Here is a 26,991-nt window from a genome sequence, read left to right as displayed (position 1 = left end):
CTGGATGCAATTAAAAAATAGAGATCAACAACACAGTCATTCGTTGACAGTAGACAATCGGTTTTAGAGCTAAACACACTTTTCAGCAACTACCGTGTAACCGCACACTTTCGCGTTTGTAAACGTGTTTACTTAAACATGTTCACCTGAAGTAGTTCAGGGTCCCGTGTAACCGCGCCCTAAGACCGTGGTCTGAACATGTTTCGTTCGAGGCCATTTCCCATTTAACTTAAACAGGTTGGCAAAGTAGTTCAGATCGACATATCTTCTACATTAGCCTCTGATTGGCTGTTTAGAATATAAACAGTCTTTTGCAGAAATTCAAGCTGGAAAGTGTTTCTGGCACAAGTTCGAGTAATATTTTACCGAATGCAACAAAAAAAATTAACAGATAATGATATATATATATATGTGTGTGTGTGTGTATATATATATATATATATATATAAATTGATCCTAATTTTCTTAAAACTGAGATAGGTACTCTCACTCAAAAAATAATAATAAATAAGTTTAAAAATTTTACTGTGCATGTTGTTTGAATTCCCGATTTGTAAAAAAAAATATTGAGCAATATAAAACACATTCCATTTGTGCTGATAATGCTGTATAAACAAGTGAGAATATCACGCGTTTTCTGGATACAATTACAAAATAGAGATCAACAACACAGTCATTCGTTGACAGTAGACAATCGGTATTAGAGCTAAACACACTTTTCAGCAACTACAGTGTAACCGTACACATTCGCGTTTGTAAACGTGTTTACTTAAACATGTTCACCTGAAGTAGTTCAGGGTCCTGTGTATCCGCGCCCCTAGGCTTCCCCATTGTTTTCTATTACTGTGGAATTCGGAGTACTAGACTTGCTTATGGCTGCAACGAAAACGTAGGCCAATATTTGTTGTGAGCGGTTGAGTTATATTATAAATTTAGTTTTAAAATGATTCCAACGACTATTCAATACTTATTTTTATTTAAACACACGCATTAAACAGCTAAAATATTTTTACTGTGATATGCTTAGCGTAATTTGTGTTTTTTTTTATATAGCCTGCCTCAATCTACGGTGAAGATGTTACGTACTTATTTCAACTTTCAAAAAGACTAAATGTACTTGTAATAAATTAATGGATATCACGTATTTATGTATTTGATAATAATAGCCTTCTATTGGAGTAGTTATATGTGGTTTTTTTCAGAGGGGACTTTGTACTCTTGATAACCACACGTCTGTCGATACTATCGGAGAACGGGTGTTTAAATATAGCTACATGTTTTCTTTGAATTATATCAGTTGCTTTGTTTTAAAAACCACAAAAACCATCCTCAATATTTATACAACGAAATCAAGACTGCATTTGTCACCTCATTCGTGTGCTGTCGCGTTATATAAAATGAGTAAACTAAAATTGTACATCACTCGACCAGATGTTCCAGAAAAGGCAATTGCTTTATTAAAAGAGAAGTAAGTGTAACATTGCTAAAACATTTATTGAACTGTGTTTCAAACTAATTTGAAGGAGAGCTTTTCTGTAAAAAAAAATTAGAAATTTGGCTGTATGCAACTTCTTTGGTAATATAGCATAAAAAATTGGTAATTGTTCCTTATTGCTTATGGTGTTTGTATAAAAGTTTTATAATTCATATTTTAAAAATTAAAAAATAAATACAAATTATTGGTTATGGTAGGACAGTCACATCTCACACACACATACACACACACAAATTCAACCACCTACTTTGTTTTAACTTTTATGTTAAAATAAAATTGTATATGTTAAACAGAAAATGGCTCCCGGGAACAGTGTTCCTCATACTTTTATACATATTTTCAAAATAAAATATAATTTTGATAATTATACAGCTTTGTATCACAAGCACATCCAATTCCTTTCTTTATATTAATATTTTAAATGTAGCCAACTTAACCTACCAAAGTATTTTTAATGTAGTAAACGTAACTAAACCAACTGTCCACACTATTTTAAAGTATTGGGAGTAGTCTATAGTCTTCAACTTGATACCGTAACAATATTAAAGACTTCAACATAGTGGCACTGATGTCATTACCACCCCTACATTCTACGGGACAAGTGCGGGAACATGGGGTTTCCGTCCGGTCCAAAATACCCTATTCCTGTGCTTGTACGTACCATGAGAATGTGCAGGTTGTAATTACTTCAGCACCGTCTGGTTCACAACTTCATCAAAGTCCCTACCGTATTGCAATGTACACATACAAAAACACACATTTACACTTACCAAAACTTTCTCTTTGTTTTTATTACTCCAAAGGTTGCGAAACTAACCTACCTTAGGAAAACAAGACTATTTTACGTTAATAAATTTTAAGAGTCGCCTAACCAAAGAAAAAATATTTCACCTAACATCGCAAGTAAAACACACTACACACCTCTCACCAAACACAGGAAACTAAATCCACATAAAGCACTGCTACAAATCAAAAACATTTAGAAACCATAAAAAATCACCTTTCTTGGATTTATGACAGTAATCATTTATATCAATGTTACTGGTGTAAGTGTTAAATGTATTCCAAATTTTTTTACCATTTAATTAATATAATATGTAAAACAGGAATCGTACTACCAGACACTCTTTCTCTACACTGTACCGTAATATATGTTAATTCAATATAAATAAACACGAATTTTCTTTTTTCTCGTAACTTCTACACTCCTTAGCACACATTTTCAATACCTATATTTCTTACTAACTAATAAATACTTATTGTTTATATATTTTTATTTATTTTATAAAGATTTTCCGTTCCTCTTATTACTTCACTCCTACTTGTACCAAGACAGCTACTATTGCTACAAAACTCATAAAATCATTCACGTTTATTTTCATGATGCTGTTACATTACATACTGTATTTTTCTTCGTTCCTCCATTCAAGTTTTTAATCATTGGCTAATTTCCGTGATGTCATACATTTCCCCTACTTTCTTTCCAACCAACAGAATACATCTATAATGCATGGTTTGTGTGGTGATCTATTTTGAATGGTGATAATCTAACCCAACCAACTATTCTCATGATATGACATTTATTTGAACTATATAAACATAACCTAACCTAACCACTGTTAAAACGGTAAACTATTTGAAGTATCACAAGCCCTCTTACAGACTGATTGGAAACTTTTTAGGATGTAAAAAATATTTGAAATAGTTTATTGTTTTATTAGAATAAAGAGATTCCTTCAGAATTACAATGGTTGGTTTGGCTAGCTACATTTATAACACTGTAACAACATCTCAATGTTTGGGTGGGTTATGTCAGCTACATTAACTACATATTGCTTTTTCAGTTAGTATTTAATAAATTTTATTAATGTTGCTAACCTAACTGAAAAAAAAAAAAGTAAAACTGCAGTTGCAAGGCTTTGCGAACAAGTAGAATAAAAGTCCTGAAGTGTTTTGGCATGTTTTTGAATTATCTTATAAGGAGATGATGTGATATTCCAAGTAGTTTACCAATATTTCAGTATTTTAATAATTACCTAGTAAGGTTAAGTTAGATATATTTAATATAGTGTGACATTGGAATAAGTTTTGATTAGGTTGTATTACCTATTAAAAATGACTTTAAAAACTTGTGACATTAAAAATACAGTGAAATAATGTGAATGGTAGGTTAGGGTTATGTCAAGCCACATTAGAAATATTATAAAATAGTAAGGATGGTTTGTTAGTTTAAGTTAGCCATGATCAAATACACGAGGCACGCTGGCATGGGCTCACCGTGTGTGACAGAAGTTGCATGGTGGTGGCTGAGAGATTAAAAAAAATATGGAGACCTGGAGAAAATACATATTGCAGAATCTTTAAATATTAATATTTGATCAACAAATAAATATATATCCCCTTAGAATAAATAAATTGTAAAAATATTAACTCCTTAAATTGTGTGTGTGTGTGTGTGTGTGTGTATATATATATATATATATACACACACACACACACACACACACATACATATACATACACACACCTGTGTGCTATGAAAATAACTAAAAGTGGCAGAAGTATTAGAGAAATCAATCATCAATATTAGGAAATAACGAAAAATCATTAAAAACTCACCTTTGCGATGACTTACAACAATGCTTGGTCACTAAAACTTTCACATTTGAAACGACATACAGTCAGATAACTGAATTGTTTGAAATTTAGCAGATGTTCGCCGCTTAACTTCTCTTTTACATTAAGAAAATACCATACACTGTGGAATAACATGTGTAAATCTTCTTTATTGTACTGAAATAATATATATATTGTACTGAACTTACTATATGTGTGTGTGTGTGTGTGTGTGTGTGTGTGTATGTATGTATGTATGTATATATATATATATATATATATATATATATATATATATATATATATATATACACACACATATACATATACACACACACACACACACTTATTTTTGATCACCTAAAAAGGAAAAAAAAAAAAAACAATATATCAACACATGCCTAATATTACTGTCATATTTCCAGCTGATTTTATTGCTTGCAACACTAGAAAATATAGCACCTATATTGTACGTCATAATCAAAATTTTGAGAATCAAATTTCTCATGTTCATACTATTAGAAAATAATTGTCCCTTAGATAATGAAATGATACAATTAATTATGTAAAAAAATATGGGGAAAAAAATCAGGATTTTTTCCTTCTTTTGAAGACTACTGTCCATGTGTAGGATGTAGAAGGTTTGCGGAGTGTGCCTGTGTGTACCAGCAGGTTCGAGGTGGCCATGTGGACGGGCAGCGGCCCCGTGCCTCGCGAGGACCTGCTCCGGGGCGTGAGGGGCTGCGACGCGCTCTACTGCTTCCTGACCGACCGCATAGACCAGGAGGTGCTGGACTGTGCCGGTACCTACCGCTGCTTCATCCAGCATTCTTCAAACAAACACAAGTGTACAAATGTGCTGTTTAAAAAACTGTGCTAATCTTTGAATGATATTTTTCAGTAGGTAGTACTAATTAGGCTTGATTGTCCTGCGACAAGTCGTTTGAATTCCCACTGGATTCTGATACACCTACTATTTATTGGGGACAGCAGTGAAGTCCAGGTAAACTGTAGAATGAAAAGCATTAAAAATGAGAAAATTTTAGAGCGACTGTATGATATGAGTTACAGCAATTTCCAATTGTTTTCCTTTAAATTAATCTTCAAACAAGATTAAAATGTGTAACAGAAGAATCTTCCTATTTTATGTAGGTACCAACTTGAGATCTAAGACATGCTTTCTTATCGGAGAAATGCATTTGGATTTTTTTTGATAGATTGATTGATTGATTGTTGCACTTGTGATTGGGCTTATGCCCAGTGGCAGGAGTCCCCCCCCCCTTTCCTACTGAAGCCTCTTCCTCGTGTCCTTTCCTCTTCTCCTCTTCTCACATCCAGTATCTTTCCCTCATCCTGTTCCACTCCCTCCTCGTCCTCTTTCCATTCTTCTCCACTCTCTCTGAATCTTCCACCCTCTATACATCCCTTCCCCCCCTCCTACACTAGCCGCTTCACACTTCACATTTTCATCACTTCTACGTTAGCTGAACAATGTAGGAAAAATACAAGTCATTGCCCTGTTTGAGGCAGACCTCTCCGGAGGTGGCTGGCTGAAGTTGGTCCAGCCAGGGTTCGAACAGGGTCCCTTCGGCGAACTGCATCGCTGTGCAATTGTGCCTGGCGTAGGTTTAGGAGAGGGTATTCATAGCAGTTCCCTTTCCACCGCACTCACATGGCTGCTGCTGTTCATCCAGCGTTGTCAGGTCTTGTGTGTGTGTCCCTTGCGTGAATCCTGGTCTGTATCGGGTGTGCACTGGGCAGTCCTCAGGCCGTGGCTTGTGCCGGGCATTGAGTGGCACCGCTGCTTTCACGTTGGTTCACACCATGGTGTCCTGCCTTGTTGGTCTGTTCTGCAGTGAGTCTTCACGTCTGTGAACTGGTGACACGTCAAACAGTCTGATAATGCTCCACCAGTCCACACCTTCAAGTCCTGCCCTCTCCGCATCCGGCACACCATGACCTCTCAGTTTATCATCCGTGACATCCTTGGGTCATGTGTCAGTGTAGTCAACTTTTGGGCACAATATAAATTTTAGGATTTTTCTCACTTAATGTTCTTTAACTAAGTATTCCTAACATCCTAATTTAATTTTACCTGGGGCGGTTGTGTGTGATCAAGTTCAGAGTTCAGTTACATGGCATTAGAAGGACAGTGCTCTTGGCACCGGCTGGTTGACTGGCATAGCTCGTATGGCATTAGCATCTTCTCCCCCTTTAGTCTAAGTTCGCTGAGCGTATCCTGCTTAAGTTTCTACCTCTTTCCTTGGGTACTTGTTTAGTTCGCTCAGGCACACCATACACTCTTCGAGCAGATTTATAACCACTCTGCTCATAACTAAGCCAACTTTCTTGACAATTCTGTCATTTGGCAGACCTGGTAAGAACTGCTTGGACCGCCCGTGCGTCTTCGTACGACATCTACCGCCCCTTTTATTAGCTACTCTTACAGGTCCCTCCCCTTTGTGGCTCTGGTGGCAACTTCAACCACCTCCAGGCAGTCGGGCGGTGGTTGTTCCGGTCATTTAGTGGTTTAGTGTGATTATTTTGGGATTTGCCACGGCCTTTTCTTTGCAACGTCTGTTTCTTCCACACTCACCAATGAGGTAGCTGTAGGTTATTTATTCCCCACAGCAGTACATAGAACCATTTACCTGAAAAAAACTCCATATTTATGATTTATGTTTTTGTCACCAGCATTTGTTTGGAAATGCGTCTTGTTACCACTTGATGGGTTTGGTTTGTGCAGTAGGGTTCCAGTGTTGGATCTTACAGCTCCTTTTCGGGTCTTGTCTGTCCCTCCGGAGACGGCTCCATTCGTGCTTCTCTGAGACGCACAACGTGCAACTGCTATTGTTCCTGGTGCCTTCGCTGGCGCCCAGCAGCCGAGACTGAAGGACTGTGAGACATCAGATTGTATCCATAATTAAATCTCCAAAGCACACATCAAGATTCTCTGATCCACCAACAACAACAAAAAAAAAAAGGATTCATTGTTTAAATAAATTGAAGGAAGGACTAAAGATGTAATTTCTTTCAAAATTAATCATATAACTGACTGGATTTGATAGTTCATAAATTCTATATATTTTGATGATTTTTTTCTAAAACAATACCTATTTTCGAAAACCTTTTGAAACTTACAATTAACTTCATCATGCTGCAAAATTAGTTTATTAAAAGTGAGAAAGAAACCAGGGATAACATTTCTGTATTTAATGTTCAAAATTTGTTATCGTATTTTACGATTGATAAGATACTGACCAATGAAGAGTCAGTACACCCACTCCTCGAAGTAACACTGTTTGATTTATGTGGTTTTTAAGTCACTGTGCCAGTAAATTATAGCATGATTTGAAGTAGCTTGGCCATATATTCAAACTAGTGCTCTTTTCATTTATGTAGGTGACTAGCTGATCCGGCGAACTTCGTACTGCCTAACAGTTAATGAATGTCGTGTTAACTTTTAGCTAAAATTCATTTAGGAGTTTAGTAACGTAATAAAATGAATACTATAAATTCAATAGAGTTCAAAAATCAAGTGTTTCAATGACGTGTGAGCAAGATATTTGCTTTATTGAAGCTATGTATTTGGCTGCATGGGTTGCACTCGGGTTGATTCTCTTCAGTGAAGCACCTTGTGATATACAACATTTTTTGTTTTGTTATCAGGCGCAAGGGATGGTTAGCAGATACGTGAACATGTCACACACAATTGACCATGAGAAAAACATGCATTTTCTAGATTCAAACCACAAATACTTAAGGAATGGCATTTTGATTTGTTGATCGTCATGGCGAATGCAAGAAGAATCCGAAATTGAATTAGTTTAAATTCAAAGAGCATATCGATTGGGATTATCAAAATCCTCGGAATGAGAACTTCCTCAACTTTAAATTTTCTTTTGAGTATCATTGTGTGAATCACATTGATTAGGTATCAGTTTTCTTATCACCAAACATGTTCCATTGTATTATTTTGGTTGGTTTAAATTTTGAAGCATGATGACTTCTGAGCCAACCTTCAGTTGTAAATTGTGCGGTGGTAAGCCAGGCACATCCAAGGAGTTAAAAAATTCAGTTGGATAGTTGGTGGCGTCGTCTTTGTTTGTTACAGAGTCAATAGATTAGAATGAATGCGGAGTTACAACGATTTGAATCTGAATTACGAGTTTACGTCATTACAAACTTTGTTCTTAGCCGCCAAAAGTGCTCTCTCACTCAACCATTTGTTATTTTTGTGGTAAGTGATGATGTTTGGAAACACGTTATTGATGAGCTCGTCTATCGATGAGACGAAATTGCAGAAATGCGGAGGAGCTGTGGCACGGTGTGCGCAGGCGAGTCCTTGCGGGTGGTGGGCACCATGTCCGTGGGGTACCACCACGTGGCCACCTGACACCCAGACGTGACGTGTGGCAGCTGTGGCACGGTGTGCGCAGGCGAGTCCTTGCGGGTGGTGGGCACCATGCCCGTGGGGTACCACCACGTGGCCACCTGACACCCAGACGTGACGTGTGGCAGCTGTGGCACGGTGTGCGCAGGCGAGTCCTTGCGGGTGGTGGGCACCATGTCCGTGGGGTACCACCACGTGGCCACCTGACACCCAGACGTGACGTGTGGCAGCTGTGGCACGGTGTGCGCAGGCGAGTCCTTGCGGGTGGTGGGCACCATGTCCGTGGGGTACCACCACGTGGCCACCTGACACCCAGACGTGACGTGTGGCAGCTGTGGCACGGTGTGCGCAGGCGAGTCCTTGCGGGTGGTGGGCACCATGTCCGTGGGGTACCACCACGTGGCCACCTGACACCCAGACGTGACGTGTGGCAGCTGTGGCACGGTGTGCGCAGGCGAGTCCCTGCGGGTGGTGGGCACCATGTCCGTGGGGTACCACCACGTGGCCACCTGACACCCAGACGTGACGTGTGGCAGCTGTGGCACGGTGTGCGCAGGCGAGTCCTTGCGGGTGGTGGGCACCATGTCCGTGGGGTACCACCACGTGGCCACCTGACACCCAGACGTGACGTGTGGCAGCTGTGGCACGGTGTGCGCAGGCGAGTCCTTGCGGGTGGTGGGCACCATGTCCGTGGGGTACCACCACGTGGCCACCTGACACCCAGACGTGACGTGTGGCAGCTGTGGCACGGTGTGCGCAGGCGAGTCCCTGCGGGTGGTGGGCACCATGTCCGTGGGGTACCACCACGTGGCCACCTGACACCCAGACGTGACGTGTGGCAGCTGTGGCACGGTGTGCGCAGGCGAGTCCTTGCGGGTGGTGGGCACCATGTCCGTGGGGTACCACCACGTGGCCACCTGACACCCAGACGTGACGTGTGGCAGCTGTGGCACGGTGTGCGCAGGCGAGTCCTTGCGGGTGGTGGGCACCATGTCCGTGGGGTACCACCACGTGGCCACCTGACACCCAGACGTGACGTGTGGCAGCTGTGGCACGGTGTGCGCAGGCGAGTCCTTGCGGGTGGTGGGCACCATGTCCGTGGGGTACCACCACGTGGCCACCTGACACCCAGACGTGACGTGTGGCAGCTGTGGCACGGTGTGCGCAGGCGAGTCCCTGCGGGTGGTGGGCACCATGTCCGTGGGGTACCACCACGTGGCCACCTGACACCCAGACGTGACGTGTGGCAGCTGTGGCACGGTGTGCGCAGGCGAGTCCTTGCGGGTGGTGGGCACCATGTCCGTGGGGTACCACCACGTGGCCACCTGACACCCAGACGTGACGTGTGGCAGCTGTGGCACGGTGTGCGCAGGCGAGTCCCTGCGGGTGGTGGGCACCATGTCCGTGGGCCACGACCACGTGGACGTGCCGGTGCTGAAGCAGCGCGGCGTGCTGCTGGGCATCACGCCCGACGTGCTCACCGACGCCGTGGCGGACCTCACGCTGGCGCTGCTGCTCGCCACGTCGCGCCGGCTCTTCGAGGCCAACCGCCAGATCACCGAGTAACTACCTGGTCTCCGACCATGCATCATGTTTGTTGCAACTTTGATGTGTAGCACTTATTGAGTTTATACAGTCCTGAAAAAAAGCATAAATAAATTAAATATATCTCATTAGAGACAAATAGAGGTAAAGTGACGTTCCCGGAGCGATAACAGAATGCGCTGGCGACGAATAGTGCTACTGCAACCACCACCTCTCCTACCTGTAGGAGAATAAAGATAAGGTTTTGCGCTATGTGCCCACCGTTCCAGTAGAGTCTAGATTATTTTCCGATGTGGACCGAAGCAGCGTTTACCAGCAACTTGGCTAGTCCAATCGTTCCTACCAGCAAGATATAGGAACAGCCATCAAGGTCAGTCAGAAGTAGGAGTACTAATGTGATACTGACATTATGTGTAGCAATAGTGTGGAAATGAAGGTCATGACATATTATCAAATTTGATTGATTTTTGTTGTGTTTTTCTGGTGTCTTTAGTTTCCTGTTTCTTTTTATTTCTGTACTATTGTCTTCAAACATAATTCAAGTTTTTATGTGTTTCTATCATAGAAGGTTCTCACCTCCACACTCACTTGTAGTGCGTGTCTTCCAAACAGGCCGCGGGTTCGACTCCCGGAGAGGTCAGACCTAGATCGCCCACAGGTGGTTGCAGTAGCGAGCTGGTAGCACTATTCGTCGCCAGTGCATTCTGTTATCGCTCTAGTCACATCACTTTACCTCTATTCGTCTCTAATGAGATATGATACTTCATTTATTTATTTTCTTTTTTCAGGACTGTATAAATTCAATAAGTACTACACTTCAAAGTTCCAACAAACATGATGCGTAAAATTTTATGTACTTTTTGATCTTAACTTTTAATAATATAAACAGAATCAAGTAGGGTAATTGTAAATTAAAACTTATCTGTTTTATTACTCAGTCCTTTTTTTATTTTTCCAAATCATTCACAGTGTTCCAGTAATTATTTGTCACATGTTTAGTTTTTTTTTAATGCTAATTAATAGAGACCCCGAAAAATTTTGAAGCGCGAAATTCACGAAATAACACGAAAATTTGATACCTTAAACAAATTTTGCGACTTTCCTTTGATTTTGACATAGTCGCGAAATTCACGAATTTTCGCGCGAAATTCACGCTTTTTCTCACAAAATAATGTCCTTATGTCGTAAGTTCTATTTATTTACGCCATCATAAACATAGGCGTGAAATAAACATAGACTGAAAGATTAGTGCCGTGATATCTTCGTTTTGACACGTTACTGAAATTCACGTATTTTTATTACTCTGTTTACCAACAGTAAATATTGCCATCGCAAATGAAAACAAAATGTAAAAATTGTCAACAATCAATATGTGCACACTACCAACATAACAAATTGACTCCACAGTTTTCGTGTTTTGAATAATGGTCGTTTCTGCCGCAAGGCGCACTGGTGTCGATTTTTCTAACCTAATTTAATCGCATCGAGCTAAGATGGCAGTCATTTTTGCGTGCACATATCTATGAGTATTTACAAATACCGTCCACATTTTGTAAGTTTTGTGATACAATTGAATTTGTGGCTAAGATGCCGAAAACTTCGACAATGTTTGATCGCGAAAGAAAGATAAAATCGGATGATTTTATATTTTTGATCAGCGGAACAAAATTATGATGTGCAAGTTCTGCAACGTGCGGGTTGATTGTACACGCAAAGACACGTGCAAAAAGCATGTGGCAAATGACACACACAAAACAAAACAAAAAAGACAATTATTTTGTCAAGTATTCTACCGTGTCTAAACAAATCTCGATAGGCGACAGCGTGAATAAAGCAAACAAGCTTTAAAGTGCAGAAAACAAGAATTTTTTTTCTGATTTTGTTAATATGATGCAGTAAGTTAAAATTCCTTTGGAAAAAGCTGATCATCCAGCTATGAGGGAATGGTGTAACACCCATGTTGAGGGTTAGCCTTATTTATTTATAAATGTTTTCCCCCTCTAATAAAAGTTCATAAGCATATGTAGGCCTACAATATTATCGATTAACTTACCTTTACTTCAAATAAATATGCAAGTACCTCAGATTAACAAACATATAAATAGGATGGATTGCATTGTGAAATGGTGAGCACACCACAATATATTTTTGACTGATTGATTGATGGTTTGACTCTGTAATCCAGCAGTACCTAATCTAGAAAAGGTTAGGTTAGGTTTGGCTAAGAATTGTTTTGAATATATTAGCCCATTAATATTTTCAGCGATAACCTTATAAATGCTACCTATTTATAAGTATAGTGTAAGTTATGTATACATTTTAGGTGCAGGGAATTTGCCATCATCAGCCAACACACTTAGAGAAACTTATGTCCCAAAAATTGGCCAGGCAAATAAGGAAGCAGTAAGGCTATGAGGTTTTTTTACACCGCCAATGGCATAATTTTTTCACAATTTTTTGGGGTCTCTACTGATTGCTTATTTTTACACAGATTTTTTGCACCGCTTGCTAATTTTTACACCGGTTTTTTGCACCGCTTTTGTCATTTTTTTTTAACCGAAATGAGCCAGTTTTATTTACCATTTTCTGGGGTCCCTACTAATTAAACACATTACTTTAGTGAAGGCTGTTTTTGGGCGGTCTTCATGTTGTATAAGCACCTGCCAATAACCAGATTTAAAATCAAATTATAAAAATATTTTTGCATTCTCTAGCTCAGTAAAGGTGTCGGAGATGTTCAGCAAAGAGGAGAGGGGGGGAACACTCCGTCACTTTGTTTATCGGGTCAAAAATTAAGCAGAAGAATAACTTTTAGTCAGTTTTTCTCTGTGAGCAGGATCTGAACATTGTAGGGGCTTTCACTAGGCTTGTGCCATTACACAACTGTTTTTAGACCTGAGGGGGTCTCTCACCCTCTTCGCTGATGTCGCACTTCCCTTCACTTGCGGAAATTGCGGAACCCGCTCGGAACTCGTCGCTGCTTGAATACCTGTGGTGCCCTTCTCGAACCGACGAGAGTGGCTATGGCGTGTCGTGTCATTCTGGGCCGACCACGCTGCAGCCTCTGTAGGTCTCAAATTCCCAGGCCACTCAAGGTGCGCGGGGAGTGGAGGGTAGAGGGGGTAGCGAGGTCTCTTGTAATCCGGCCAGGCAAACGTGGCATGCCGTACGTCAATGACAGCGTTTGACATCTGTGGCCGTGCGTAGCCGCCGGCCTGCTCCAGACCTGGCGTGCATCGTGGTCTTGTCTCTCGTGTTCGTAACCATATGTAGGTACACATATACATAAATTGCTCAAAAAATTAAAATAATAAGAAAGTTTATTATTGTACATTATATTTGATAAGGTAATAGTGTTAATTTATGTAAGGAAAAATTGAAAACTTCTGATGTAAAAATCATTCATCTTAGTAATTATATTAGTTTTAAAACCTTTGTTATAATAATTTTTTTCATTTTACACAACCCAAACTAGCATCCCATATTTTAAATTACATTTATGAATGTGTATAAGTTGGTTAGAAGTAACACGATCGGTATTTTATTTTCAGTAGTGTAGGCATCTGCATAACTCGTGTCACTTACTTTTAAAGGTCTACTGTCAGATAAATTAATAAATAACATTAGTTACAGCTCCAGAAAGCTGGTTATTTAATTTTAAATATACATAAGCCTTTTATACTTTCATTGCTAGAAAATATCTGTCGTATTCATCTTCTTTCAATTATTAAACACGTGGCTCAAAAATTGGCGTTAATGCTTTCACATCCATATTGTATTGTTAGAAACGTTACCCTGACCAGATATTTTTCATTAAATTGTTTGTAAACTCCAGTCCCCTAGCTATCAGCACAGTGCTTGTTCATCAACACTTTGAATTATTGGTCGCTATAATGACACTGGACAACGTATTTTTGACTAATGCTAAAGTAATACAACGAAGTAACTCACCATCAAGTAATAAATTAGATTAAGATGCACTTTTTTAAATGTTCAATTAACTCTAAAGAAAACAGATGCGTATTAATATTTAGATGTTTGTGATTGTATGTATTTTTAACTTTGCGCTGAAAAAATTAAAACAAACTTGTTTCATCTAAACGTGTTTCTGATTTCTGTTTTAATAAAAATATTACAATTATGTTCAAATTGTATTCAAAATTACTTGACATCATTTGTGAATTCATATAATTTCTCCCATTGCCTTTCCTCAAAATTTTCAGTTGCAAAAACAAAAATCCTTACACATAGCCGACAAATAACAGTAAAAACTAACAGTAAATAATGCTGTAAATTCTATTACATTTTGATAAATAATTATATAAAATTCATTAGGAAGAGTTAGGTTGTTTGTAAGAGACGGTGCGTGGAGGTCAAACAGAGCGACCTCCCACCCACGGCTCGACCTCCGAGTTGAGGAGCGCATGCCAGGGGCGAGGGGAACACCAGTACAAGGAGGGGGTCAGAGGAAGGGGCAGGCTTTTAAACACACGTTTGTCCCTCCTCTCTGACTGCTTCCTACGGCCAACCCAGTCGAGTAGTGGGGGATGTAGAGTTCGACACCCTGTACCATAATATACTGTATCAGCGAAATTAACATTTGGATGAGTGAACCATCCCCTTAAAGTTTGCCCGACGCTGAGTGCACCGAGTCCGGGGGCTTTGGGCAGTTTTAAGGATGTTACGAGTGCCGCCTCACATGACCCCAGATTGAGTCTCTACCGGGTCCGTGCCCCATTAATTCTAACATCTATCCGATCACGAAACCCCCCGCCACGTCAAGTGGCTGTCCCACCGTGGGGCTGACTTACGACCACGTCACTGTAATGGATCCCCTGGGAGCAGTGCTGAAGGGATGCTCACCAGATTCCACAATGGCACAGTCCATACTAATGAAACTCACCAAAACAACTGCAACTATAAAACATGTGATTGGAGACAGCCACAAAAACATTTTTGGCAGATTAAATTTGTGATTCAAGATTCTCAATTTTGACAGATGAGTCTACAGACATCAACTGTGTGAAGACATCTTATATCATTGCTTGCTTTTTCAATGAAATTTAAGCAAGAGTCGTCAGCCAATTTTGGAAACTAGTGCAAGTGTTGGAGCCCAGTGATGCTGAAAGAATATAAAAAGGAGCAACTGCGCAGCATTTGTATGCAAGAATAGTAGAAAGCTTTCAGAAGGCCAACATTCCACTAGGCAGTCAGGGTATTCAGGTCAGACGGCTGCAACACAATGAAACTCTGTTGGTAGTCGTTTCAGAGAAGCTTGTCCTGGGATTGTCAGACTGAACTACACTTGTGTGCTAGTACAGCATGCAAGGCTCTTCCCAGGAGATGTGAAGATTTTTAAAGAATAGCAGTAAACGACAATGCCAATTGGCAACATTTCAAACATTTCTTAACATGTATGTACATAAAAAAAGCTTCATACATCTCGGACTTGTTGGTTGTTATTGCTAATGGTTGTAGAAAGACTTTTAGAAAACTGGGAAACACTGAACTTTCTATTAATCGATAGGTGGTTAGGAGAATATCTTGTGAGTGTTGAACAAATAATCCAGTGTTTGAATGATCCATTTATCAAATATTTCTATCTCTTCCTTGGCTGGGTACTTCCATCTTTGCACGATCAGATGGCTCTGACATATTGAGACCTGCTAACAACACATGAAAAGAAAATATTTTATGAAACAATCACTGGAAGACATAAAAAGCCAGATGACTCCAGAAATTTTGTACCCTTCCATGAATTGTACCTGGTCAGCTACAGAAGAAAGAAGTCATAGGTAATCCAGAGGTTTTAGAAGACCTTTAAGATAAAAGAACTTTCCTAGTAACTTTCTGCCCAGAAATAAAGAAGAGAGATGATTTTTCAAATGAAATCATGGCATTCATGTGTCAGTTTTAAATCCAAAAAATTCTTTGTCAAAAAAGCAAGCGGGAACAACTACTGTCATTAAAGCTACCGCAAATTGCTCCGGAGGATGAGTGTCGCATCCTTCCTCAGCATTCACTGCCAGACGAGATGTCATCATGCTCAGATGTGGATGAGTTTTTCACATTCTAGCAAGTTATGTGTACTAGATGGACTGATCCCCACCATCTTTAAGTATCATATTTATAGCAAAAAATAAGAGGCTATTTTTGTTTAACAGTTTGGGGCTTGACAGATGAGAGGATGTTGCTTAGGTTCATTTTATAAGATGGTGTCATTATTGTTTTTGCTGGTACTAATAACATCTCTGTGGTTGGCTCTACAAAAAAAAAATTTCTTCCTGCTGTTATAAATTATAAGATATGCAGTGAGTGTTTTTGTGTTTGCAGCAGCACGTCCGCCCTCTGGGGTTTGTTACCACAGTCGGTTCCCCAGGAAGCAAGAGCGGGCTCACGGTTTACAGAACATCCCGAATCCCAGCCCAGCTGCCCGGGTTTCCTGGAATTACATCATCAGCTGAATTCTATGATGGCCCATTACTTCCCAACTTCCATGAGTTTTATTGTTGTTGAGATTTGAAACCCAGTTAGAAATGTTAAAATGTGTTCTGACCCGTGTTTTCACATGCTTTGTAGTGCTAATCCAACAAACATATTTGAGCTAGTGAATGATGAAGTGGGAACCAGAAGCTGATGAAGAATGCATGAGTGGTGTGTCTGCAGCCAGCACCTGTTGCTCTCGTTGCAGAGGCAAGTGGACTGCGTGGGCTCCGTTCTGGATGTGCGGACCGGGCCTGAAGGCCTCCACCGCGGGCATCGTGGGGTTCGGTCGCATCGGCCAGGAGGTGGCCCGGCGGCTCAGGCCCTTCAAGGTCGCCGCGCTCCTGTACTCCGGCCGCTCCGACAAGCCGGAGGCCGGAGAGCTGGGAGCGACGCGGGTCCCTCTGGGCGACCTGCTGGAGAGGAGCGACTTCGTCATCGTCACTTGTGCGCTCACGCCGGACACCAGGGAGATGTTCAACGACGCCCTCTTCTCCAAGATGAAGCGCAGTGCCGTCTTCATCAACGTGAGCAGAGGAGGTGAGTTGGCGCACTTTTAGGGTTTTGATGCAAGAAGGTTTATTGTGAGGTGTTTGTAGCTCTGTTCCCCAACCTACTGCACTTGCACAACAAACCACAGGTTGTCGTGGCCAGCAAAGTTCTTGTTCCCTCCAACAGATTGTCTAGCAACATTGCACATTGAGGCTTGTAATATCAAAATAGTGTGATGTAGTGAATAATTTGAGTCCTTCGAACTTGTACTGATAGCCCTGCTTAAATTTTCAGTTTTCGGTATTGAAAGTTTTGGAATAAAATACATGTGTTTTTATAGCCAGGTTGTGTAAAAATGGTTTTTGATTTTTTTAAACTTATTTCTAAATTTTGTAGTTAAGCATAGATATTTATCAAGTGTTTTTTAATCTATTAATACATCATTTATATGCACAAATACTCATGATAGAGCAGTATTTTTTCAAAAATTCACTGGAGCAGTAGGTCATACAAAAAAGTTAGAATCTTCTAATAAACATACAGAAAAACCCTGTTGTTACAACTCCATTTATTTCAGCCACTTCTTTATTGCAACCCCTTTTTGAGGAACCGTGGAAAATTTTTGTTAAAATGAAAAGAAAAAAAAAAAGTAAAAAAAAATTGAAAGGAAATTTACGGAAAATGTGTTGGAAGCTGGAAGCGCTCTTAGCTGCGTTTGTGCTGCCCCCCCTCCCCCTGTCCGCCCTCTCCCTCTCCTTCCCCGCGGGCCCGCCCACTGTGCTGTCACCCTGCATCACGCGTCACTGTGTACTTCTGTTATTAACTGACACATGAACATTTTGTTATCATGATAAACTTATAAAATAACACATTTTGTAATGATTACAGTTGAAATGTGATTTTATTTCTTCCCTATCTTTAGTATGGATTTCTGAAAATTATAGACTTTCATTTTACGAATTGTTTCTACGACTTTCTCACCAAAGTATCTTGATAATGGTGAATCGTAGAGAATAAAATTACTACTTGTTGCAAATTTAATTTTAAACAATTGGGTCTCTACTAAATGTTTAGTATATTGTCGCGTGGTGGTTAATAATTCAAATAAATTAAATAAAAGATGTTAATAAGAAATTAATTAATAAAAAACTATAATGAGTTTTCTTAACTTCATTGGGGAAAAAACTGTAACTCAGAGAACATACTTGCTTAGGCTAACAAAAGGTTTATTCTTACAATACAATTTAACTTGATAAAAGTAGTTTTCATTCTAGGATCGAAACAAATAGGTCCGTCATCCCGTACGAGAGGTCTAGAGAGAGATCAATAAATGGCAATACTTAAAAATAAGTTAACACTAAATGCAAAAAGTCTGTTTTTTTTTTGGAAAGGCTGGCTAGCTAACAATATTAATTAAAATACTTAAGTATTTTTATCTTCCTGGTTTGTTTTTTAACAATCTTATTCTTTTTCTTTCTGGCATTTTTTAGAGTAATAATAACAAAATTTACATGAGGATCGTTTCAATCAAAAATTTAGTTTCACTGATGTTTAAAGAGACATGTTAGGAAAATTATATACACACTGTTCACATCGCTATCACTTATCTGCTGTGCTCTATGACTGGCCGTTTATAGAGCCTGCAAGTCGCTGGGGGCAGAAATATCTCAGAAAGTCTTGAAAATGAAGATGGAAAGGCAGCCCAGAAAGAGAGGATTATAGATCCAGAGTCCAGAACTGGGACACACGCTTGATGGATGGCTGGGGACTTGCAGCGCTATGTCATGGTAGAGATGTTGAAGTTAATATTCCCAAGAACAGGCAAAGATAAACATAAACACAAGAAAACTACATCACTACATTATAACTCAATATATTTTGAACAAAAATTGCCCAAAATCGAGACTACATCCTGTATAATTGGACTTTGTCACAGTTCTTCGGAAGCAAACACCAAGAAGGTAGATGCGTCGGTAGCGGTATCCACAATACAACTGCTCCTTATGGGGCAGGCGTTGAGCGTAGTTAGAGAGTCTTAGTTCCTAAAAAGGCCTGAAATAAGTTTTTGAAGTGGCCTCGAGATGGCATACACGATGAGAAAATAAGCACAGAGGCGGGGTTAAGAAGTTTCGTCTGTGGCCGACAGAGTGCGCACAGTGGCTGTGTGGAACAATGGGGGCTACAGAAGGTGTAACAGGGGAAAGGGGAGTAAACCAACAGGTGTCGTGGCGCTGCATGAAGGTGAGGGCCACTTCAAAAGGGGGAGGGTGGGGGCTGAGCAACGTCGGCCGTGCGCCCGGGACGCCACGCCGATGTCTTGCAGGCCGTGCCAAAGATCGCTGGCGGGTGTCACGAAGAAGGTGTGCACGGGGCACTTCATACCGTACGTACTGGTAGGTGTAGTGATTATAAGCGCAAATAAATCAGAGTGGCATAAGGGTTGAAAGGCACACGACCGCCAGCACTGAAAATCTGTAGGCGGTCGAGCCACCTTTGGAAGTTAAAGTTGAAAGGACAACACCAAATGGAATAATCAGTTTTGTAATTATGAGCTCCTAGTAATAAAACGAAAGGAGGGGGAGAGGTAGTGTGCTGTGCTTGCAGGAGTGGTGGACCAAGCAGCGCTGCTCCGAGCGCTGCAAGGGGGCGTGATCCTGGCTGCTGGCCTGGACGTCACCACACCGGAGCCTCTGCCCCCTTCGCACCCCCTGTGCTCGCTCCCCAACTGCGGTGAGTTACCTTCAAGATGCATGTCTTTAATTGCAAAGTGGAAACCGGTGAGACAGCTCCCCTGTCAACAGTAAGTGGCTTTCATAGGTTTTATTAAAGATGTCATTCAATTTTTGTTTTCTTTGTTATCATGCATTCAATAACGCATGTGTTATAATAGCTTGTGTAGGTCTTTCATTTTAAGAGGGTTTTTGTAAAATAAAGGAAACTATGATTCCTGGGTATACTTCTTTGACTTGAAGAAAAAATTTAACAATGCTAATTTACCTTTACGCTTTTTAAAGTCGCATTCTTGTAATTTTCCATTATTATTGACAGTATGAATGATACTGTCCATGTTCCACTGCACAAGCTTTATGTATCAATCCACCCCATGTAACTTAATTGTTTATCAGATGTATTTTCAGTTGTTTTTATATGGTCATGATTTTTCAATAATTCCATAACTCTTATTCACTGTGCGCTTCAGTTCACGGAAGTAGCCTGAACCGTGTCTTGGCGCGAGAAAAGAGCTCGTGCGGTGCCGTGCCGTGAGGGCCGGCTGAGTCGTTGTGCACTTAGCGCAGAGCGTGCCACAGGGTCTTCACCTTCTGGCCGCCGCCGACCTCAGTTGCAGTAGTAAGTTTTCCTTCAATCCTTTTCTTTAGCTCTGTGGTCGGTCTTCATTCGGCTTGATGTAAAAGATCAGCTGCTCAACTAATTCTTGATCAGTATTTAACGCGTTCGTGGTTAAGGCTCCGACGTGCTGTAGTCGAAGAGCCACGCCACGTGGACCGTCCTCGGTGAACGGGGCTTAACTGCTGGACTTGGGACAGTGCCCGCACTGGGCTAAACGTGCGCACCGCTCAGTGTCTCAATTTACGCAGATTTCACCGCCAAGTGATCAGTGCCAGCGTTTTCATGTGACCTTACGGAACTAACCTTTAGTGCGAACTAGTGATGGGTCGATTCCGATTCCGGAATCGGTCGGTTCCACCGATTCCACTGGAATCGTGGGATTCAGAATACAATGGTTTTGGAATCGACCATGACCGATTCCTGCATTGTTTTTAAGTTTGCAAAATACATAATCTACGCAACGTAAGAAAATATTAAAATGCATGCAAATATAATTTTTAAAACTACATAATACAATCTTTTTTTACGGAACTGATTTACGAATTACGGTGATTAACGTATTTATTTACTTGCACCGCCATTTTCCCTACTGTACAAATGCAGTATCTACTTTCCCACTTTAAGCGAAAGCATTTTTAGGAAATTACGTTGCAGCAGCACTGCATTTAATAGCAAACCTTCAAAAATAATTAGACAAAACCATAAATGTTTAAAGAAAATTATGTCAATGTAAACGGCAAATAATGTAAACGTTAACTATTTGATCATGGCAGCTACATTTGCCATTGTAAACAACCTAATTTTTTTTTGTGCTACCTGCCATGGTAAACCATACGGCCATGAACAAAATCTTTGGTGACGTGAACGTGAACATCTCTACACATTAAACTTTAAAGAATTAAAATGAAATAATTTTTGAATGAAATTTTACCCAAATTCACAGTGGATTATTGCAACCATATTAAAATAAGTTTAAAAGCAACATAACCAAATTGCTTTAAATCCGCGTTCTTGTCCGTGTTCAGCGATGCTCGTTTTACGTTAGACATATTTTGGAAAGGCAGTTGGCAAGACTGAAGTTCCAAACATTGCTGCGGAAACGTTCGTAAATTTTTATTACCAAACGGCAAACATAAACAATCTTTTGAAAGTAGTTGTGTTAGTTTAACAGAATTGTTTCCGATAAATTTCTGAAATGAATTAAATGTTAACACGCGATTATTTGAAGAGTTTAAATATTTTGTGTAAGAAAATCTCACCATAAAATGTGAAAATTTTGAGATGCTAAAAATTGCACAGAACTTTCTTACTCAAGAACCGAAAATTTATTTTCTCTTTACGATTGTGAGGAACTGCAAGACTGGATGGATTTATTCTTTTCACCAAGTGAGATAATTAAGTTCTAGGTAATATATTAAAACGTAAGCATCTCTGACATTTTATTTTAGTGTGGTGCATATTTGTTTGTCATTTCCATCATAATGATATAATAAAGTTTTATTTTTACATTTCCCTTTTTTATTTTTTTTCGCCATGGTCCCTTGAAATATGTATAAATGAGGTTATATTGACATTTTATTTGGATCATTATTTAGTTGTGCTTGAAAATAAAATTCTTAACCTAACCGTACAAACCCTCTTTTTTTACAATTAATTAATTGAGTTGATAATGTAAGGTATCTAACGTTTGTTAAGTTATAACATTATTTACAATTTAAGTCATTAGACATCTTTGATTATTGGCAGTGTTTGAACACGTGTTTCGTCTAACTATATGCAAGGTTAAAAGGCCAAATTGTGCTAGAAATACAAGGTAGCGTAACTTGATGGTAATGAACATACTTTTTAACATTATATAAGCTGTATATAATGTTAATTTCTGCACAGAAAATGAAACACAACATAATTACATTTTTAAAATCATAAACAACCTTTTTTTTTCTTAGTATATTACTCTGTTGAACATTGTCAGATAAAAATTAAGGAATCGGAATCGGATTCGAAGAATCGACCCTTTAATTTAAGAATCGAAAATGGAATCGGAATCGGTATATTTTAGGAATCGGCCCAACACTAGTGCGAACTGTTCTCATCTTCCTCGTCGTAACTGTTATGTGTAAAATTTGGGTGTTCTGGTTTAGGGTCGAATTCTGTGTGCTTCATTTCATGTCATACTGTGGCTCAAACATTCCTCATGAACCTACCTAGCTTTCCTTGCTCACGCTACCTTCGGTGTGAGAACACGAGGGGTAACTAGCAAGGTACGGGGAGAGGCAAGCTTCACGTGTCTTTCACTACAGGTTTTATAATGCAACTATTTCCCCAACAATATTAGTTTCCATTTGCTATTTATTTCCCATGCTTGTAACTACGTCTTTTCAAAGCAATCACTGCAGTCACAGCCCTGCAAAATGCCCACTTTTGCAGCCCCCATCTTTGATTCATGGAAACATATGTATTCATCCAGCCTGGCCCAAGGTTCTTGCCAACCGAAATATAGTTTTTGAAAGGACGAGGAACTAAGAAGAAAGAATAACTGGCGTCTGACCAGTAGAAAAATTAAACATAATGTAGGGGGACAGCAGTGTTGTAACAACCCAGATTACAGCCTTCCCCACGACAATCAAGTAATAATCATTTGTTATAAATTTTTGTCATATTTCAGGTTAGGTTATCAAGTGATCTAAAGTTTTCCCTTTTAGAAGTAATTTTGAACTGACTACGTCATATATTGTAAACGTAATTCACCTGGTTTGATGCTTTTGTTTGTATAATGCATAGGTAAGTTTATTTTTCAAGTATTTTTTTTTGCTGGCTTTTTTGTGTGGGAAGTGATTCTCCTTGGTTATTTCCACGACAGAGGCATTGTCCCACAGGCTAGGCATTGAGTCACGGTCATGGAATTGTTAAAGAGAGACAGAAATTGCTAAGGTTGTGGGAATGGACGTAAGAATTTCGTGGAAGTTTCTGTTGCCATGCGCCGTGATTGGCTGAGAATTACGTCAGCGAGCCCAGGACACTGCCCGCACGAAGGGAAGTCATTGTTTGAGCACCGTGCCGAGAGGTCGTGGTCGGGCGATGGCTCAAATAAGATAATAATATTCTTGTATTAAAATATAATTTTACGGCTACGGTTCAGGCGACGCCTAATAAATAACATTTTTTATCGGGACATTTTTATAAATTAGAACTTTTTTTTTTTACAGTAGTCATCGGAAAAGCCCACAGAGAGGCGACAAAAGTTTTTGTCCAGCCGTTGCTGCCCGGAACTTATCCGGATAACGTACCGTGAGTTACGATAACCATGGGATATAATTCGTAAGGAGAATCTAAATTATTTTTTGTTTGTCCTGTTGTGTGGAAAACTGTGATATTGTGATTTTACGTGAATAAAAAAAAACAACAGGTAATACATCAAACACTGCCTCCGAATTACTTCGTGACCTGCTACCAATTCGTATGTTCACTCATCAGCTAATTTTGAGCTAACCGGAGGTGATGAGCTGTAACAGTTTTCTGTTAAATATATGATAATGTAATGTTTAAGACTCTTAAGAAACTTGTTAACTTGTACTTATTGTTTCTAACCATGCATTTGTAGGGAAGCCTACAACTCACGTAGTTTTGGTTCCCTGCAAGAATTTCCGAAGATTTCCGAAGTTTTGCGTTTTGGTATTAACGCCACTTCAGCTGCTAAATCAAAAGTTTCCAATGAAAACAAGCATGTTGTGACTGACCTAACCTAAACCTTCAATATTTTTTTAATTTCAATTTTTGAGAGGAATCCGAAGTTGCACGAACGTGGCAGGGAACCGGAACTACGTGAGTTGTAGGCTTCCAGCATTTGCAGCCGTGTTGCAGTGTGGTTGCACGGTGTAGTGCTGGTGTTGCAGTGCTGCTGCCTCACATAGGCAGCGCCACGCACCAGGCTCGCACGGACATGGCCGTGCTCACGGCCAGGAACATACTGGCCGCGGTGGAGGGCCGGCCGCTGCCCGCGCCAGCCTTCTGACCCAGCGGTGCTGCGCTGCCGTGCACACAAGCCTTGTATCATCTTGTACAACACGGTGTAGGACTGAGTTGTGAGGTCCTACCCTGCTCGATACTGCTGTCAGCCACTAAGCATGTGATGAGGTTAACTTGTTCATATATATATTGACTTTGAACGTTGAGAACATCACCTTACAACTTTGTTGAAGGTCCTGTCACACTGTTCAACTTTCCCTGCCAATAAAGTTGGTTATGGTGACACTGAAGAAGTCTTAGCAATGTGGATGGCAGTGATGTGCCAGTATTTATGTTCTTGTCGTAACCAAGGAAACAATTACAGTTGTTGTTTCTAAATTTATTACTTAATTCGTAAAAAAAAAAATTTTTTTTATCCTTTTTTTTTTTGTGAATATAGATAGGCATTCTTTCAGATTTTCAGTAGTCAATAGAAACTGTTTTACATTTTTTTAAGCATCACATTAAAAGTGGTGTAAAAAAAGCAAAACATAACATTTCACATAATTTACTTAAATACAGTGCAGATTTTTGGAGCTATTTGTGTGGTCTTATAAAATAAAATAAAATACTTGAAAATGAAAGATTCCAGCCCAAAATGATAAATTAAAGAATTAAGAAGTAAGATATTTAGACACATATCTGAACTTAAAATTGGCAGTGTCTGACATAACTTAAAATGTGCGGCTCATATAAAAAAATACACATACAGTAAAACCTTGCTCGTACTTACAGATTTTCAGAAACCATGAAAAATGAGGCAAAAAAATATAAAAAAATATGAAAAGTGTAAGAAATACATTAAAGTTGATTAAAATACAGTTGCAACCTGCAGCATTTATAACAAATATGGGCTACATACTCATTGTGTCACAGTAAAATATTAAAAAAAAAAAAAAAAAAAACCCCCCGCAAATTGATGGAAATTTACCGTCAATTATAGCGCGTCGTACGTGGAGAAAGGTCATTGTACTCGATCAGCTGTTACGGTGCGGCGTAGCCGCCTTTCGGCTGGCTCTCTTTGTTCGCTGAGCTGCGCATGCGCAGTATAACTCACTCAACGCTCCGCCCAGACTCGTGAGCTTCCATCAGCAGCCAGCCAATAGATGCGAGCGTAGCGGAAAAAAATAAAATCTCCACCTCCCGTGTACCAGTTTTGATTTACGCCCGTGAGTCCAGTGGTGATGAAAGGTGAGATCAACCCTGTGATACCAGTTCAAGGTGGCAACCAAGATAAACCTGGAAGATTAATTGGATCTGCAAGCAGCCATGAATCTTGAAGCTGCCAAGTTGGACAACTTGTACATGAAAATAGAGATTACTCTAAATTTTGTGTCCGGCACATACCGTATTTACTCACATATAGGTCGCGGCAATTTTACCAGATTTGATGGGAAAAAAATGAAGTGCGACCTACATGCGAAGAAAATTTTTTAAAAATTTTTGAGGAATTTTTTTTTACAATACAGTAGAATCCCGCCGATGCGACGCCCCTCTGATGCGTCCATTCCGTTTATACGACCGTTTTTTGAGAAACAGTGAAAAATTTGAGCAGAGAAAGTCGAAAATTTGAGTATAATCAGCTGAAAAACAAGTCTGTTACACTTTGTTGGGCGCTATGTGTTCACGTTTATCTTGGCGAGAGCTGTACTGTAAGCAGGCAGGCATACAAAGACGGCTGAGCTCGGCACGTCCACTATCGCAAGAAAAGCCGTCTCAGCTGTCATGTTATCTTACCCGCCCGCATGAAAAGCCACTGTGGTAGCTTCTGCGAGAGCATAAGAAACTTGTGCTGCCAGGCTGGCGGTAGCGGCGGCTTGACGTCATACGTGACGTGACGCTTACCTCTCCCATCCCCTTCTAATTCTTCAAGGCTCATCCCTCCCAGAGCCACAAACCATGCAAAAACTCCCTCCCCCCCCCTTGTCCATCTAACATTTCAACACATTCCCTCCCTTATTGCAACCTTCTGCGTGAGAAACTGTCAGAATCCTCCTCCCCTCCCACACCGCGTGCGGCAAAAGCCAGGTTGTATAGTCCATTCTCGGTAAAAATAAATATTTTTATGGGCTTATACGACTGTCCTTCGCCGTTAGTAAATACTTTATAAGTTTAAGTTATTATGACACAATTTGTTTATTAGTCACACAGCAGTTTCTGCTGAAAAATCACTAATACCTCGAATTTTATTGAATAGAAAAATTTAGCAGGGCCGTAAATATATTTATTTTACTGCATAGTTACTTTTCCATCTGCATTCGAACGTGTTTTTTTCTTCTCTTTTTTTTACGCTGTGAAGGGTCGTGGAAAAGATAATTGCTTGAGCTGTCAAAATAAACATCGCTGACGGCAAGGGCGGGAGTGTATCCTGTCGGTCTATCGCTGTGATTATCTACTCCAAAAAAAAAGTCACAGCATTTCAGGATAGCATTGTTCTTATATCTTTCGTTTATAGCTGAATGTTTTCTACCTGATCCACACAAGTTCCTTCGCCACCTTTTGAACGAAAATAACAACCAGCTGGCTAGCATAGCCTAACTCGCGTGACGTGAATTAACTTAGCGTGAGTATTTATCGGAACCCGTAACGAAAACCGCTGTAGAAATAAAAAATC

The 26,991-nt window shown here is 40.0% G+C and overlaps 1 protein-coding gene across 4 annotated transcripts; it reads left to right on the top strand.

The window, feature by feature from the left end:
- Nucleotides 1–776: 776 nt before the first annotated feature.
- On the top strand, nt 777–24,631 carry LOC134542687 (glyoxylate reductase/hydroxypyruvate reductase). Of its 4 annotated transcripts, none has more exons than XM_063387145.1 (6): nt 777–1,468; nt 4,784–4,914; nt 9,877–10,066; nt 16,741–17,072; nt 19,629–19,754; nt 24,266–24,631. In XM_063387145.1, exons 1-6 carry the CDS (start codon nt 1,275–1,277, stop codon nt 24,382–24,384), a joined length of 1,092 nt encoding a protein of 363 aa, XP_063243215.1. In that variant the 5' UTR covers nt 777–1,274; the 3' UTR covers nt 24,385–24,631. The 4 variants fall into 4 exon arrangements, with proteins under 4 accessions (XP_063243215.1, XP_063243217.1, XP_063243213.1 ...); XM_063387147.1 differs by lacking the exon at nt 24,266–24,631 and adding an exon at nt 20,224–20,367 and having other exon boundaries at nt 863–1,468; XM_063387143.1 differs by lacking the exon at nt 24,266–24,631 and adding an exon at nt 20,224–20,324 and having other exon boundaries at nt 865–1,468; nt 4,781–4,914.
- The last annotated feature ends 2,360 nt before the right edge of the window (nt 24,632–26,991 follow it).

This window comes from Bacillus rossius, assembly GCF_032445375.1.
Source record: "Bacillus rossius redtenbacheri isolate Brsri chromosome 9 unlocalized genomic scaffold, Brsri_v3 Brsri_v3_scf9_1, whole genome shotgun sequence".
Lineage (NCBI taxonomy): Eukaryota > Metazoa > Arthropoda > Insecta > Phasmatodea > Bacillidae > Bacillus > Bacillus rossius.
This window is presented reverse-complemented; position numbering and strand designations above follow the sequence as displayed.

Bases quoted from the DNA above. Each gene is read 5' to 3' on its own strand.
- LOC134542687 (XM_063387144.1), top strand. From the start codon at position 1,275: ATGTTTTCTTTGAATTATATCAGTTGCTTTGTTTTAAAAACCACAAAA. The intron at 10,067-16,740 runs GTAACTACCTGG...CTCTCGTTGCAG, and splicing joins GCCAACCGCCAGATCACCGA to AGGCAAGTGGACTGCGTGGG. The intron at 17,073-19,628 runs GTGAGTTGGCGC...CTGTGCTTGCAG, and splicing joins CATCAACGTGAGCAGAGGAG to GAGTGGTGGACCAAGCAGCG.